The sequence below is a fragment of the Orbicella faveolata genome, unplaced genomic scaffold (assembly GCF_042242905.1).
Source record: "Orbicella faveolata isolate gen_17 unplaced genomic scaffold, um_ofav_v1 contig_25, whole genome shotgun sequence".
Classification (NCBI taxonomy): domain Eukaryota; kingdom Metazoa; phylum Cnidaria; class Anthozoa; order Scleractinia; family Merulinidae; genus Orbicella; species Orbicella faveolata.
Genome location: NW_028301553.1, coordinates 29,200,001 through 29,215,238, shown reverse-complemented (window position 1 = coordinate 29,215,238; position 15,238 = coordinate 29,200,001). Strand labels below are relative to the sequence as shown.

Here is a 15,238-nt window from a genome sequence, read left to right as displayed (position 1 = left end):
CGATGTGTAATTTGCATTGGTGTTACAATTTTTGCCCTGGCGTTACACTTGAACTGTACTGCTCTCAGCCAATCAGAATCGAGTAAATTTTTTAATGTATATTATTACTACAGTTAGAAAACTTTTCTCTGTAATTAGCGGTGCCTATTCAGATAGTTATGTGCTTGCTATCTTTGTCACACTGGAATTCGATCATGTGATTCACGTCGCCTACTTGCTAGATTGCCATTTTACAGGTATGTGCTTAGTCACCTGGCCTATGAATGCAAGTGAGGCTGGAGGAGACCTTGCTTTCATACAGACCTCTCTGCTTTTCTTATTTTAATTCAAACTAGTTGACATAAGAATAACTTGATTTACTCGACAAAAGCAGTGAAGTCTGTATCAAAACGAGCGCACCTCCAGCCTTGCTGCCAGTCAAAGGCCAGGTCACTGAGCAAACAACTGTAAATGGTCTATTGATGGTTTTGTTTCAGCCATTTAATAGACACTTGTTGTTTTGTTATTTTCAAGCTAAATATGTAATGCCACCATTCAATTCCAAAAGGAAACACGAAAAATTAGTCAGTGCAGGTCGTGTTCACCAGAGTACGTTGAACCTGATCATTTCACGTTATTGTTTTGGAGAGGACGGCAAAGAAATGTACAAAGATTTATAACACACGTGCACAGCCATTGTTCTACTCATTAAACCTTTTGTTTAATGGCGTTTTCGTTGCCGTTGGCGTCGTGGTCTGCTTAAGCTCCCTGTTTGCTTCGCCAAGGCTGACGGATTTAGACCAGGCGAAAGACAAACCAAGAAGAGATAACTTTGTATAGAAGGCATAGAAAGGAGATATCCTCAAAAGACGCCGTCATGGTAGCAAAGATATCAGTGACACCACCTATTGTTATTAATATGCCAACCAGAGAACTATTGGCTGGTGAAACAAAGAATTCTTTTGTTTGACGTTTTGAACATTTAAATGACAAAAAAAATGTTTGAAAAGAAATATATTTCCTATAGGAAAAGAACCTCAGTGACCAAGCATTGAATCCTTTGGTTTCAACAGGCAAATAGCGCAGTTTGGCTTTGCAGTTATGATGTAAGATAACGATTGAAATAGTACTTTGGAGAGATTTTAATATTTTTTCCTCCCTAGATTTTGCATTTGTATCTCTCCAACGCCCTTACATTGACGCTGAGATCAGATGAATGAACAAACAAGGTACGAAATCGACATTTATTACGTTGTTGTTGGGTTCGTTTATCATGAATATGTAAATTAACTAAGAATAATTCTCCTCACGTGAAATTTATATATTTGAATTGAACTGCGGAATAAAGATTTGTTAATGTATAAATCTTTATTCCGCAGTTCAAATTATACTCGACTGATCGGATCTTGCCTGATCCAAACCTCGTATCAAATAATTTCGCTCGCTCGTGCGCGGTTGATCTAAACGCGTCACGTGACTAAATATGCCCCAGCTAAAACTGAGGAATATTCAAGTGATATTCTCCAATTTTCAAAAATTGCCCTTGTTCAAGAAATATTTCAAGGATAACATAAACGTAAACATAATAGCCTCCATTTGGCGCGAAAAAAGTTCGCGATATTTGTCCTAACCTTGGACATTATTTGTTCCTCGAAGTTCACAGTTTCCCTCGAGCTACGTTCTCGGAAAACTGTTCGCTTCTCAAAACAGATAGTGCCTGCGGACAAATATCCGAGCGTATTTTCCAGGAAAATGGAGGCTATTGTTTCTACACAACAGGGAAACTAGTGAACACACCATACATGAGATTTGAATGAGACTTCCAGTTTCTTCATAAAACCTCACAACAGGGCGAGCGAAAAACGACAGGTGTGTAACCAGACAGGATCCCGTAAAATATTTCCACTGCTATTGAAATCATTGTTAGCGGGGAAATAATCAGAAAGTCAATTAACTTCAGTGAAGATTGATTCATAATGTAAACCTAATCTAGCTTTTTCGATTTCATCAAACAAAAGTAATAAGACAAGGAAAGCAGCATTAAACAGCTTCATGAGGTGTCTTGGATGAAAACACGGTCAAATCAACCATGAAATTCAACTTTTCTCGACCTTTTAACAACACTGAAAAGAACAACTCTCACTCTGTTCAATTTGAACCAGATGAAAATTTTGACCAAGCTATGGCTTTCAGGATCGCAGTCAGCGTCGTCAATGCTTTTTTCTCCTTCACAGCGCTGTTAGGAAACTGTGTGATTCTAGTGACAATTTGGAAGACATCTTCTTTACATTCAGCGGCGAACATCCTACTGACCAGTCTTGCGGTATCGGACCTCGCTGTTGGCTTGCTCATCCAGCCCTTATTCGTTATAACAGTCATTCAAAGTGGAGCATCTACTTTCATTCTAGTTTTTAGTATTCTAGTGATTTTTTTCTGTTGTGCGTCTTTTCTCACGGTTACAGCGATTTCAATCGATCGTTTGCTTGTCCTTCAGTTACACTTGAGATATCATGCAGTAGTGACAACATTTCGTGTCAATGGGGTCGTTATTTTTATTTGGATATTCTCTGGTGTTAGTTCGCTTCTGTTCTTTTTATCCTCAAGAATTTACATTATTTTACTTGCTATGATTATCAGCCTTCTTGCTGGAAACTTCGTTGTTTATTTTAAAATTTACCTCATCGCTCGTCGCCATCAAAGACAGATTCAGCATCAACATCAACATCAGCGACAAGTGAGCAATGAAAACATTGTTCGTGTAACAAGGTTTAAGAAAACTGCTCTTAACACTTTTCTCGTGTATATTTTACTTCTCTGTTGTTACATGCCTTACAGTTTCGTTGCTCTATACGGTGGTTCCCCAATAGTTGGTTTCGCAACTGTCACACTAGTGTTCCTCAATTCGTCTCTAAATCCTTTATTGTACTGTTGGCGAGATCACGAAATTCGCACAGCCGTGAAACAACTGTTTTGCCGTTGATGTATTTCATTTCACGTTTAGGTTTCCCTGCTTTCAGTATATTTGCTTTCTGCCCTGACAGTAATTCACTATCGGGGAAAGTCCTTCAATTTTTATCGACGAGAATGATTTGCATTGACCCATGAGCGTCTGCGATCTTTGCATTTCTTTCACCTTTCATTGTTGAATTATAGAAATAGGTACAAGATGTGTAACTGTGGCTACTGCACTCTTACATGTAAAGAGGTTATACACAAGTTTTATGTCGCACCGAGTCATTTGAATGTCTCAGGTTTCTTTTGGCAAGTAGGAGTACTTTTAAAGTAGGCTAAGAGAATAACTGAGTTCTAAATACAAGACCCGAGTGCGGTAGCACCATTGTAATTTAGATGAAAGGTATAAATAATTTAATCATTGTTAGTGTGAAATAATTAAAAAGTTAATCAACTTCAGTGAAGATAAATAATGTAAATTCAATCTAGTTTTTCCATTTCATTAAACAAATGCAAGAAAACAACGGTCACGCAATAATGTTAATTACTGTTGAAAATAATAGAAGACACAAACAAAATCACGGTTCACGATGAATTAAATACTTCTTTCTCATTTCACGGAGAATTATTTCGGAAAATCACGGTTCACGTCTACTAATGAAATCACGATTCACGAGAAAAAAATACAAGCCATTTCACATTTCACCGGAAAAAAATAAGACCATTCACGAATCACGAAAATACCTTTACCAGCCTCTTCAACAGAAGCCCCACTAAGATAACCCAGGATGAGCGAGAATTCCTCAAAGCCAACAGTTTTGCTCGAGCTACGTTCTTGGAAAACTGTTCGCTTCTCAAAACAGATAATGTCCGCGGACAAATATCCGGGCATATTTTCTAGGAAAATGGAGACTATTGTTTATACACAACAGGGAAACAAGTCCACACACTATGCATGAAATTTGAATGCACGAGACTTCCAGTTTCTACATAAAAGTGCATTACAGGGTGTGCGAAAATGACAGGTGTTTGAAAAGACAGAATCCCGTTAAATATTTCCACTGCTATTCAAACCATTGTTAGTGCGGAAATAAATGAAAAGTTAATTAACTTCAGTGAAGTTTAATAATGTGAATCTAATCTAGCCTTTTCGATTTCATCAAACAAAAGCAAGAAAACAACGAAAGCAGCAATAACCAGCTTCATGAGGTGTCTTGGAAGAAAACACGGTCAAATCAACCATGAAATTCAACTTTCCTCGACCTTTTAATAACACTGAAAAGAACAACTCTCACTCTGTTCAATTTGAACTAGATTTTGACCAAGCTATGGCTTTCAGGATCGCAATCAGTGTTGTCAATGCTTTTTTCTCCTTTACAGCGCTGTTGGGAAACGCTGCGATTCTGCTAACGATTTGGAGGACATCTTCTTTACATTCAGCGCCGAACATCTTACTGACCAGTCTTGCTGTATCGGACCTCGCTGTTGGCTTGCTTGTCCAGCCCTTATTTATAGCATTCACTCAAAGTGGCCGAATATCTACTATAGTTCTAGTTTTTAGTATTCTGGTGTATTTTTTCTGTTGTGCGTCTTTTTTCACGGTTACAGCGATTTCAATCGATCGTTTGCTTGTCCTTCAGTTACACTTGAGATATCATGCAGTAGTGACAACATTTCGTGTCAATGGGGTCGTTATTTTTATTTGGATATTCTCCGGTGTTAGTACGCTTGTGTTACATTTATCCTCAACAATTTACATTGTCTCACTTGTTATGGTTATCAGCCTTCTTGCTGGAAACTTCGTTGTTTATTTTAAAATTTACCTCATCGCCCATCGCCATCAAAGACAGATTCAGTATCAACATCAACATCAGCGACAGGCGAGCAATGAAAACATTTTTCGCGTGACTAGGTTTAAGAAAACTGCTCTTAACACTTTTCTCGTGTATATTTTACTTCTCTGTTGTTACATGCCTTACAGTTTTGTTTCTCTATACGGTGGTTCCCCAATAGTTGGTTTCGCAACTGTCACACTAGTGTTCCTCAATTCGTCTCTAAACCCTTTGTTGTACTGTTGGCGAGATCGCGAAATTCGCACAGCCGTGAAACAACTGTTTTGCCGTTGATGCATTTTATTTCAGGTTTGGACTTTCCTGCTGACAATCTCAGTGCCTTTTGATATGTTTTCTTTTTACCCTGACAATAATTCACTGTCGGGGAAAGTTATTTTTGATTTCTTATCGCGACGATCATGATTTGCACGCCAAATAAACGTCTGGAAGTTTAGCATTTCTTTCACCTTTTTGAATTATTAAAATAGGCACAAGATGTGTAACTGTGGCTACTCCTGTCTTATACGCAAAGAGGTGGTCCAAAAGTTTCATGCCGCGCCGAGTCGTTTAAATGTCTGTTTGTCTTGGCAAGTATTAGTACTTTTAACGTAAGCTAAGAGAATTATTGATTTCTAAATACAAGACCCGAGCGCGTTGACACCATTGTAATTCAGATAAAAGATCTAAACAGTCAAGAACCGCTAAACGCGGGAAGTGTAAGTTATAATTTGTAATGGCAATGAATAAAATTGTAAACTGTAAATATGCACTGCATTCATAAAAAGTCAGTTCTTACACCGTTCAATCAGTGACTATATATATTGCTCCGGATATACTGACGGATGTTCTGTCAGGAAGCAAATTAACTTGGAAGAAAGATAATTAATCTTATGTGAAATCAGAATAAGGTAAAGAGGGAACTTATGAAAATGTTAATAGTTTTGAATAAATACCTAGAACTGCTTTCCCGTCTAGTATATTCTCTTTTAATGAATGTTGATGTTATTTCTTTTGATTAGTGGACAATTTATAACACCCATGCATGTAATATGTAATATAATGTTTAACAGTGGGATTCCCAATATATGAGAAAGGAAAATGACAAGCTGGTGTACATGCGCTGCACAAAATCTCAAAAGAACACTTATTTTCTGAAAAGGTAAATATTTCATCTCCCATTGACATCCTGTTGTTGGCAATTATGAAATAAATTACTAATAATATAAAACTTTATTAAAAAGTTCAAGAGGACAGCAACTAACTTAGCAATCTGATCAGTTCTTTGAATGCAAGAAAGCCCGAATCAGCTATGGAGGTTTTCAACTCAACTCAGCCTCAAAATAATTTTGGCAAGAACAACTATGGTAGAATTTTGTTTGAACTCAGTTATTCTAAGCAAGATCTAAATGACTCGATTGCAATCTGCGTAATCCACGCTATTCTCTGCTTTACGGCGTTGCTCGGAAACACTGCCATTGTGATAACAATTTGGAAGACATCCTCTTTGCATTCGGCGACGAATATCTTACTGGCAAGTCTTGCTATCTCAGACCTTGCTGTTGGATTGCTTGAAGAGCCATTGTTTATAGCATACTTGCTCAGCGGAACATATAGTGTTGGCCTACTTTTTCACGTTTCCGCCTCCATTTTTTGTTCCAGTTCTTTTTTCACTATTACAGCAATTGCAGTCGACCGCTTGCTTGCTCTTCAGTTACATTTAAGATATCACAGCGTAGTAACACGTTCTCGTATCATTTTGTTAGTGAGTTTTATCTGGATCTTCTGTATTATTTTTCAAGCGGGAATCTGGGCTTCAAACCTACCTTATATCAGTGACATTCTCGCCTCTGCTGTTATCACCTGTGTGCTCTCTGCGAACTTTGTGATTTATTTCAAAATCAATCTAGTTATCCGTCATCATCAAAGACAGATTCAACATCAACAACCAGAAGCAAATAATGGAAACATTTTCAGTGTGAAAAGATTTAGAAAATCTGCTTTAAACTCCTTTCTTATATACATTGTTCTTCTCCTTTGCAACATGCCTCATTCAGTTGCCATCATAATGCATCTAACGGGGGTAACCACACCACCAGGTTTTTATATGGCAATAATTACGTTAATTTCCCTTAATTCATCTCTGAACCCTTTTTTGTTCTGCTGGCGGGATCGTGAAATCCGCGCAGCCATGAGGCAACTGTTCTGCCGAGGATTGTAACGCAACTTTTTGACGAATCACATCCCTGGAAGGATTTCGATTTTTCTTGAGAAGCCTAAGATAGAATTCGTTCTCGGGTTTACTGGCGGTAATAAGGTGTTATCAAACCAGTTTTATTGTTTGGTGCGGGTTATAAGCCCGGCAGGGGAACTCCTATATGAAAAGGACGGGGTGGGGGGGGGGGGGGGCTCGTCGTATCTTTTAGGGGTTAAAAAAGCGGTTTTGGTAGGTCTTAGAGTGCTCAGCCTCAAAAGGTCCACAGCGGGAGCTTTTGCCGTACTTTTTAGGGTATTGAGCTCAAAAAAAGGCAATGTCAGTTAAGATAATGTGTTGTTTAAGAATTGGTACCCCTATGAAGGGGTGGAAAGCATTTCAAGCCACACCAACAATACAGTATCTTGAAACCTCTTAGGGGTTCTTTTCAAAATTTCCGACGAGCGCTCCCGTACGTCGTTTCGATATGGGAGTTTCCTCCGGGGTTAAAAGTTTCTCAAACATAATTAATAACAGTAACAACAAGGAGAAGCAGGACATTAGGCTATCTCCTTTTAGAAATATGTCATCCCAAGTCGCTTATTATTATCCCTATTACATCACTATTTTATTGTAATTTATTAAAATTTCACGGGTCAATGGAAAACTCACTGAACTGTGATAATAAAACTCGTGGATAAAAAAAAAATATATTTATTCCTACAATGGCTTAGCGAGTCAAACAAAGGAAATACTAACCGTGAAGTAGGCTTAAATGTCTGGCCGTACCGTAATTATCTCGGTTTCCACTATAACTTTAAATGTAATTGACCGATGAGTCTTGTTAACCAGTATTGAAAATATGTGATGACTTCATTTGAAAGTTCTATATCGGATGGAAAAAAGCTCCAAAATTTTTCATCCCGTAATGCTTACGGAAGCCATGTTCTCTAACCCGGGACTTAAATAGAAAATTATTCATTTACATAGTCTGTTGCTCGGAGCTTGAGTTATTAATGAACCGTGGTACAAGTGGCAAATGGTGATCTGTCTTCGATACGGAGCCATCAAAGTGAGTTGAGACTATTTTTCTCGCCAAGATTTGGACCAAATTTCTGATGTTCGTCGTTTGCAGTTCACCTCAAGCTTCAGATTCTCTCAGGGGGGGGGGGGGGGGCGTACTATTCAAAAAGCGTTACGTGGAGGCTTTGCCCCGAGGTCCCACCCCTTACCTTTTCGTAAACCATTTTGACAGAAAAGTTGCTCCTTTCCCATTCCTACTTAAGAACATTGCATCTCTTTTCTAAACCCTTGAAATGAAGTTAATGATGTCAAGCTTAATAAATTAGATGATACAGCCGTAAGGTGTGTCTGTTCGAAAGATCTGAATTAAATTTCCTTTCAAATACCTAAATAACAGATTGTCCTACCCTTTCATACATCTTAACTTGTAAAATCCCTATCCTTTTATATACCTGAAGCCTGAAAAAGGTACTCCTTTCCGGCGGGGTCTCTCCATATAAGCCATTATAGGAGTACCCCCCCCCCCCGGGGATTATTCGGGCCTAATGAAATAAAAAATAAAAAATAATGAAAAATATACCTTTATATACCATCGGCAGTGTTTATCTAATAATCTTCTTCGTGCCAATATTACTTCATTTTATCACCTTTCAAATAATCCTTTACCTTAATAAACTATCAGGTATTTTAGGGTTCCGCTTACTTGTAAATCACAATTTTATTATTTTTTTTGCATACTTTTTATTTATTTATTTGAATATCTCTGGAAAGAAGAGATATTTGAAATTAGTAGAATTCTGGTAGTGTACTAATGCAAATGTTGTAATCCGATTGGCTGAGCCATTGAACACTACAGCCATTAGTGTGCAGTGGCTGGAGGTCGTCTAGGAAATGGCGACGTTTGTTTCGTTTTTTCAAAGTTTTGGAGGAACATTTTGACGCAAATGGATAATTAAATTCCTGAGAAGTCTAAACGAAAGACATTTACAGTTTCTTGACTTTTTAAAAAAGTTGAAATTATTGAAAAAACTGATGCGCGCACGTACACAACTTCAATTTTAAAGAACAATTCAATCCGAGCGATCTTTTTCAGGCGCAAAGTTTAATAATACGTCAAGAAATAATTGGAAAGCCTTATTTGAAGTAAATTTTGGTAAGAATTTTACTAAAACAATTACATTATTCGCTCTCAATTTCTATGAGGTGATAGTTGATTCGGCCTTCGGCCTCATCAGCTATCACCTCATAGAAATCTCGAGCTCGTAATCTTATGTAATATATCAAACACGAGAGACAGTGTTATATCGGGATATCCAAACACCGAGAAGAGAGTTGAAAATACGACGCGCAGCGGAGTATTTTTGACGAAATTCGAGGTGTTTGGATAGCCGATGAAACACTGTCTCGAGTGTTTGATATGTCTTCTCAATCGAAAGAAAAACTAAGGAGAAAATGGAGAAGTAAAATCGTCAAATCAAAATCTATGCTAATTAAGACCGGCTGTCCAAAGCTCCTTCACGATTGTGATTTTCTTTGTTTTAACTTGATGAATTGTTGATGAGTTTGAGAATGCTGAATAGTAAACAGCATTTCCCTTCTCGTACAGACTACTTGCTTAATTTTATGTTTTAAAACGGCTGAAATGGGACAGATGCAAATTTTATCATCATAGCAACACCTTCAGGAAAAGCCCTACTTCAGATTTCGTATACACGGAAACGCATAAAATCAACGGCAAAACAGTTGTTTCACGGCTGTGCGAATCTGACGATCTCGCCAACAGTACAATGAAGGGTTTAGAGAAGAGTTCAAGAAAATTAATGTAAAAACTATGGCGAAAACTTTTCGTGAAATAGTTACACCTGTAAATGCTAAATAAACGATGAACGAAGAAGGCAAGTAACAAAACAGTAATAAAACGAAAACGAGAAATGTGTTCATGGCTGACTTCTTGAATCTTTTCATGCTTAAAATGTTCTCGTTGTTTGCCCCTTGTTGTTCATGCATATGTTGAATCTGTCTCTGATGGCGTCGAACGACAAGATAGATTTTCAAATAAACAAGGAAGTTTCCAACAAGAAGGCTGTTGATTGTAGCAGATATGGCAAACTGAGATAGGCTTGCAATCCAATGTTTCGTACTTGCAAGAATGCCAGCAGATACCCAGATAAAAATAACTAGCCATGTCACACGAAATGGCGTCACTACTGCATGATATCTCAAGTGTAACTGAAGAGCGAGCAATCGATCCACTGCAATTGCTGTGATAGTGAAGAAAGACGCGATGGTCAGAAAGGGACCTAAAATGATAACAGCGAAATGAAAAGCGTATATCCGGCTTATTGTGTTTGTTATGTCGAAAGGCTGAACGAGAAGACCAACGGCGAGGTCCGATACAGCAAGACTTGCTAGTAAGATATTCGCCGCTGAATGTAAAGAAGATGTATTCCAGAATGTTATCAGAATTGCAGAGTTTCCCAACATAGCAGTAAGGGAAAGAAAAGCGTTTATGACGCAGATTGTGATCTTGAAATTAAGTTCTGGTTCTGGAAATCCGTCGGGATCGAACAGGTCTCCACTGGAGCTGTTCTTGTCAGAATGATTGGAAGGTAGATTGTAGTGATTTTCCATGGCTGATTCGAGCTCTGTTCTTTCTTGTCAATGTGTGACCACTTTTGCTATCTTTTTGGTCTGTCGAATAATACGAGATTAAATATGTTCATTAATTATTTATTTCATTATCGACAGCAGTGTTATGTCAATATAATAGCGAAGGAAATTTTCATATGTCCCAGTGTAAATAAGTTTGTGTTTTTTTAATTCGGTGAATACACCTGTCTTTTTGGTTTGTACTTAGAATCAAACCGAAAACCAAAGAACTGACTACGACAAAGAAAGAGTGCTTTTTCTGATGTCAGTTCCTTTTTTATTCTCGTTTTAAAGAGAAGAGGGGAAAACAGCTTATAGCTATGCCATATTTTTCTTTTGAATTGACTTTCTGTGTTTAGTTAACATTTCATATAAGATATATGACATCCCTTTTTGAATGACAAGATAATGCCTATTGGTATCGCTATTTAAATACACAATCATTATTGCAGAACTGTATTTTAATCAAAAACATGACGCATAACAATTCCATGCTATTTTTTGATTTTTTTTTTAGAGACCATTGTGTCACCTCCGAACCGCTTGCAATTAAAGCTTCAGTGCCGGTGCGCATGCATTAGTATGTACCGTGTCAACTAGTAACGATTTTTTGTTGATGCGCTTGTAGTTTTGTGCACACTTGTGAACAAAACGGCAGCTTGTCAATCGGAGAGAAATGAACCATGCCCTCTAAGCTCCTGTACGCCCTGCAAAAAAGCCAGCCCTCAATCAAATTAAAAAATATACACAAAAATTGTAGATAGATGAAAAGTGGGGCAAACATTAGCAGTTCTAAGTCGAGAATGGCGATTCACTTGTAAGGGATGAAATTTGGTCTGCAACGGTTCTTCTACTTAATCCTGAAACTTTCTGAATCAATATTTTCTAAAAACAGCAATTTTATTGAGAATACCCTGGAGTCAATTAAGATATGTACAAATCTTTTCTTCACTACATGTTCATTTTTCGCTTTTTTGTGTGATCATTTTTAGTTGTTTTTTTTTTTCATGGAAATGTCTGCCAGTTTGCGGTACTAAATTTGCTCGAATTGTCTTCGCAAAAACCATTTGATTTTCTGACTTTTTGAGTTGGTCTTGAAATAAGTGACCGCCACGAAAACGAAAATCACAAAATAACATCTTTTAATTCTTCTTCATTATTCATTTCACGGCCCAGATCGAAATGAAATCATACTGGAAAATGCGGCAATAGAATCAACAGCGAAACAATTGCTTCAAAGCTGTGCGTATCTCGTGATCTCGCCAGCAGTACAATAAAGGGTTTATAGTGGAATTGAGGAAAATTAAACCGATAGTTATGTGATATACTTTTGGAGAAAAGTGTAATCCTGCAATAAAGGCAATCTTGACAACCAACGAGTAAGGCATGTAACAACATACAAGAAAAATGCACACGAGAAATGTCTTTAAAGCAGTTTTCTTGAATCTTTTTACTCCGCTGAAAATGTTGTCTTGTTGCCGATGTTGATATTGAATCTGTCTCTGATGGCGTCTAATGATGCGATAGATTTTCATATAAACAAAAAAGTTTCCTGAAACAAGGCTGATGTAAATAACTGATGGAACAATGTAAAATACTTTGAGAATCCAAAGACTGGAGGTAGCAACAACACCGGAGATAAAATAAATAAAAGTAACGGTCCCAGTGACACGAAACGGCGTCACTACTGCATGGTATCTCAAATGTAACTGAAGAGCAAGCAAGCGTTCGATTCCAATTGCTGTAACGGTGAAGAAAGAAGCAATGCTAAAGAACGTACCCACATTGACATAAAGTAAGAACACAGAGAACATCCTAAATTGAACACTTGCTATGAACAGAGGCTGAACAATCAAGCCAACAGCAAGATCTGAAACAGCAAGGCTTGACAGCAAGATATTCGCCACCGAATGCAAAGAGGACGTCCTCCAAATTGTGATTAAAATCGCTGAGTTTCCGACCAGTGTGGTACAGATTATAATCATGATGGCGGTAAACCAGATTGTGGTCATGTAACTGGCTTCGTTTTCAATGTACCTTTCAAACTCGAAAAAGCATCTGTTATAAAATTTGTCCTCGTCAGAATTGTTGGAAGGTAACGACAAATTCATCTCCATAGCTCATTTGGTTTGTGTTCCTTCATTCAAAGCTATGAAAGCATTAGTAGGCTGCAATAGTTGTCTTCTTACGGTGATCTGAAGGAGAAACAATAGTTTGGAATACAATTTTAACCTTCAATAGAGCTTTTTAATTATTTATTTACCCACTGCAGGCAAAGCAGTTTCATTAGGAGTGGAGTCTCAATTGACTTGAATTGTATTGATAACCTTTTATTAGACAGGACATTGTTCGTCATTCTTTAGATTTATTCAAGTGTGCATTTTGTCTTTTTTATAGATGCACGGCAGGAAATCATAGAAAGACTGGACTTGTGTTCTCAGAGTTAAATATTTTCAATTGTTTCTATGCCATATTCTAAACCAAATAAAAGATGGTGTTGCTATGTTTTCTAAGATGATAATACACTTTTGCCTGAGTAGGTTAACAGCGTCCCTGCGTCCACTTGCAGTTTTACTTAACTTCAATCGTGCATTATTTTCTGATAAAACGTGGAACAGTACTTTAATTTCTATGTTGTAAATTGAACAGCTCATGCGGCACAAGCGGGCAGAATGTAAGGCCAGGCACACACTATGCCGGAGGAATTGAAAACGGATTTTTCACTCTGAAAACGTATCAAATGTTTTCCGTCGACACTGCGCCGGAGAAATTTGAAAACGTAACAATCGCCGGTCATTGAGGATTTGTGTTTGAGTAAAACTCGGCCATGGAAATCACTTTATCATCACGATGTCATCGTTTTCGAAAAGGTCTGTTTTTCAAAATGTTTTCCATCCACGCTTAAACGCAAAGCCGTCGTTTTCAAATGTCTCCGATTTAAAAAACTGCGTTTTCATGACAGACTAGTGTAGTTGGTAGGCCAAACCGGAGAAATAAACCTGCGTTTTCAAACTCCTCTGGTGTAGTGCGTATGGACGGGGCGTAAGTCACATCCGGCAAGTTGATGACGTTTAACACAGAGAAAAAGAGCAATTTTTCTTTGGCTGTCGGTATTGAAAAATAGAAAGTAGTCGGAAGCAATCAATGCTTATTTTGTGAAGCCGCTGTTAAATTCCTTTTGTATTCCATTTGCCATTAAAAGTAACATTAATTACTACCTACTTCCAATGTAATTGGATTTCTTTTAATAGCGTTTGGACATCGGTGATCTTATTTACTTATTTCTTTTATTATTTTAATTATGAAACAGAAAATCCTAATTTTTTTTTCCTTCTTGTTTATTAAATCCTTTTTTGACAACTAGCACTTACAAGTACATTACAAAGAGAATAATAACGGCATGGGCATTTCCGAAGATTCTGCAATAGTTGTGCGAAGGCCGTACAAATGTTTCCGAACATTTTCCGAAAATTTCCGAAGACAAACAAGATTTCCAACAATAAACGAAGATTGGCAAATTTGGGGGTCACCCCCAGGGGTTTTTATTTTTTTACCTGGGACAGGTGTTCACAAAACTAAACGGACAAATCATTAATTCAGGCCTCCTAAGGCCAAGTTCAGACGCCGTACTTCACATGAACCGAATCGAATGCAAAAGAGAAAAATCCTTTGTTCTCCCTCATTAGCATTCGATTCGGCTCATGTGAAGTATGGCGTTTGAACCGGGCATAAGAAGACGTTCCTATGGCTCGTCACGAAAGGTGCTTTTTGTTTGTACCTAGGAGATGCATTTTAGTGCTTCTACATTGGTCAGGGAGTCAACCAGTCCCGCAAAAATTTTAACTTTAATATTGTCAGCACAAACAATATAGGGGCACAAAAGAAATGCTTATCCTTAACAGCCTACTATTATTATTTTGACATAATCATGGCCTTCTCAAATTTTCAAGAGCTGAAGCCTGCTATAAAATGTTAGTACCAGTCTAAGCTTGAAGTCATGCCTCTTGAAATTGCCAATGAATCATGACACCTACATAATTTTGTACATTGATCCTACAGCAAGGAGTAAGCAACTGCTGAATGGTTGCTGCTTGTTGTGAAAAAGACGGCCAGCAACAAACTCAGGAAGTGCTTGCAATTTCAAATTTAGACCCAACCAATGGCTACATGCATTCCCATCATCTTGGATTTCAAAAAATTTTTCAAAGATGGTCGAACACTTCCAAAAATAATTTTAAAACATATCAGAAGAAATGTGAAGCTTAACAACTTGAACTATGATAAAACATCCTTTCGTAAATACTGTGGAGATATAAAATCACAAGACCAATTTGTTGGAAAGCCAAAAAGTTTGACCAACATGGCTTCTGGGTGACTGAATGCTGTTTTAGTGAAAAAGATTAAATTCAGCACCGGCTCTTTGAACCTCACCAAAGCTAAATAGGATTCATATACTTTCTTGGGAGTGATTTTCAAGTCTAATTTCTTGTTACAATACCAAATACAATATAAAGCATGTAAGTGCTGAGAGAAAATCATCAACTAATTGTCTTGATGTGTCACCGCATTTTCACAAAACTAAACTTTACGAAATTTATGGAGATTAATTACT

General features: G+C 37.5%; 5 protein-coding genes across 5 annotated transcripts; 3 read left to right on the top strand and 2 right to left on the bottom strand.

Moving 5' to 3' along the window:
• Nucleotides 1–1,748: 1,748 nt before the first annotated feature.
• Nucleotides 1,749–3,650, top strand: LOC149109793 (histamine H2 receptor-like). Its single transcript, XM_089294144.1, has one exon. The coding sequence runs from the start codon at nt 2,069–2,071 to the stop codon at nt 2,957–2,959; it is 891 nt and encodes a 296-aa protein (XP_089150270.1). The 5' UTR covers nt 1,749–2,068; the 3' UTR covers nt 2,960–3,650.
• A 423-nt stretch (nt 3,651–4,073) lies between these two features.
• LOC149109792 (histamine H2 receptor-like) lies at nt 4,074–5,727 on the top strand. The gene has a single exon (XM_089294217.1). It carries the CDS (start codon nt 4,173–4,175, stop codon nt 5,055–5,057), a length of 885 nt encoding a protein of 294 aa, XP_089150343.1. The 5' UTR covers nt 4,074–4,172; the 3' UTR covers nt 5,058–5,727.
• Nucleotides 5,728–6,072: 345 nt separating this feature from the next.
• On the top strand, nt 6,073–7,126 carry LOC110041419 (melanocortin receptor 4-like). The gene has a single exon (XM_020746697.2). It carries the CDS (start codon nt 6,073–6,075, stop codon nt 6,979–6,981), a length of 909 nt encoding a protein of 302 aa, XP_020602356.1. The 3' UTR covers nt 6,982–7,126.
• A 1,567-nt stretch (nt 7,127–8,693) lies between these two features.
• Nucleotides 8,694–10,676, bottom strand: LOC149109791 (histamine H2 receptor-like). The gene has a single exon (XM_089294091.1). It carries the CDS (start codon nt 10,606–10,608, stop codon nt 9,706–9,708), a length of 903 nt encoding a protein of 300 aa, XP_089150217.1. The 5' UTR covers nt 10,609–10,676; the 3' UTR covers nt 8,694–9,705.
• A 210-nt stretch (nt 10,677–10,886) lies between these two features.
• On the bottom strand, nt 10,887–13,013 carry LOC110041481 (adenosine receptor A2a-like). Its single transcript, XM_089293515.1, has one exon. The coding sequence runs from the start codon at nt 12,741–12,743 to the stop codon at nt 11,841–11,843; it is 903 nt and encodes a 300-aa protein (XP_089149641.1). The 5' UTR covers nt 12,744–13,013; the 3' UTR covers nt 10,887–11,840.
• Between the last annotated feature and the right edge of the window lie 2,225 nt (nt 13,014–15,238).

Bases quoted from the DNA above. Each gene is read 5' to 3' on its own strand.
- LOC149109791 (XM_089294091.1), bottom strand. From the start codon at position 10,608: ATGGAAAATCACTACAATCTACCTTCCAATCATTCTGACAAGAACAGC.
- LOC110041481 (XM_089293515.1), bottom strand. From the start codon at position 12,743: ATGGAGATGAATTTGTCGTTACCTTCCAACAATTCTGACGAGGACAAA.
- LOC110041419 (XM_020746697.2), top strand. From the start codon at position 6,073: ATGGAGGTTTTCAACTCAACTCAGCCTCAAAATAATTTTGGCAAGAAC.
- LOC149109792 (XM_089294217.1), top strand. From the start codon at position 4,173: ATGAAATTCAACTTTCCTCGACCTTTTAATAACACTGAAAAGAACAAC.
- LOC149109793 (XM_089294144.1), top strand. From the start codon at position 2,069: ATGAAATTCAACTTTTCTCGACCTTTTAACAACACTGAAAAGAACAAC.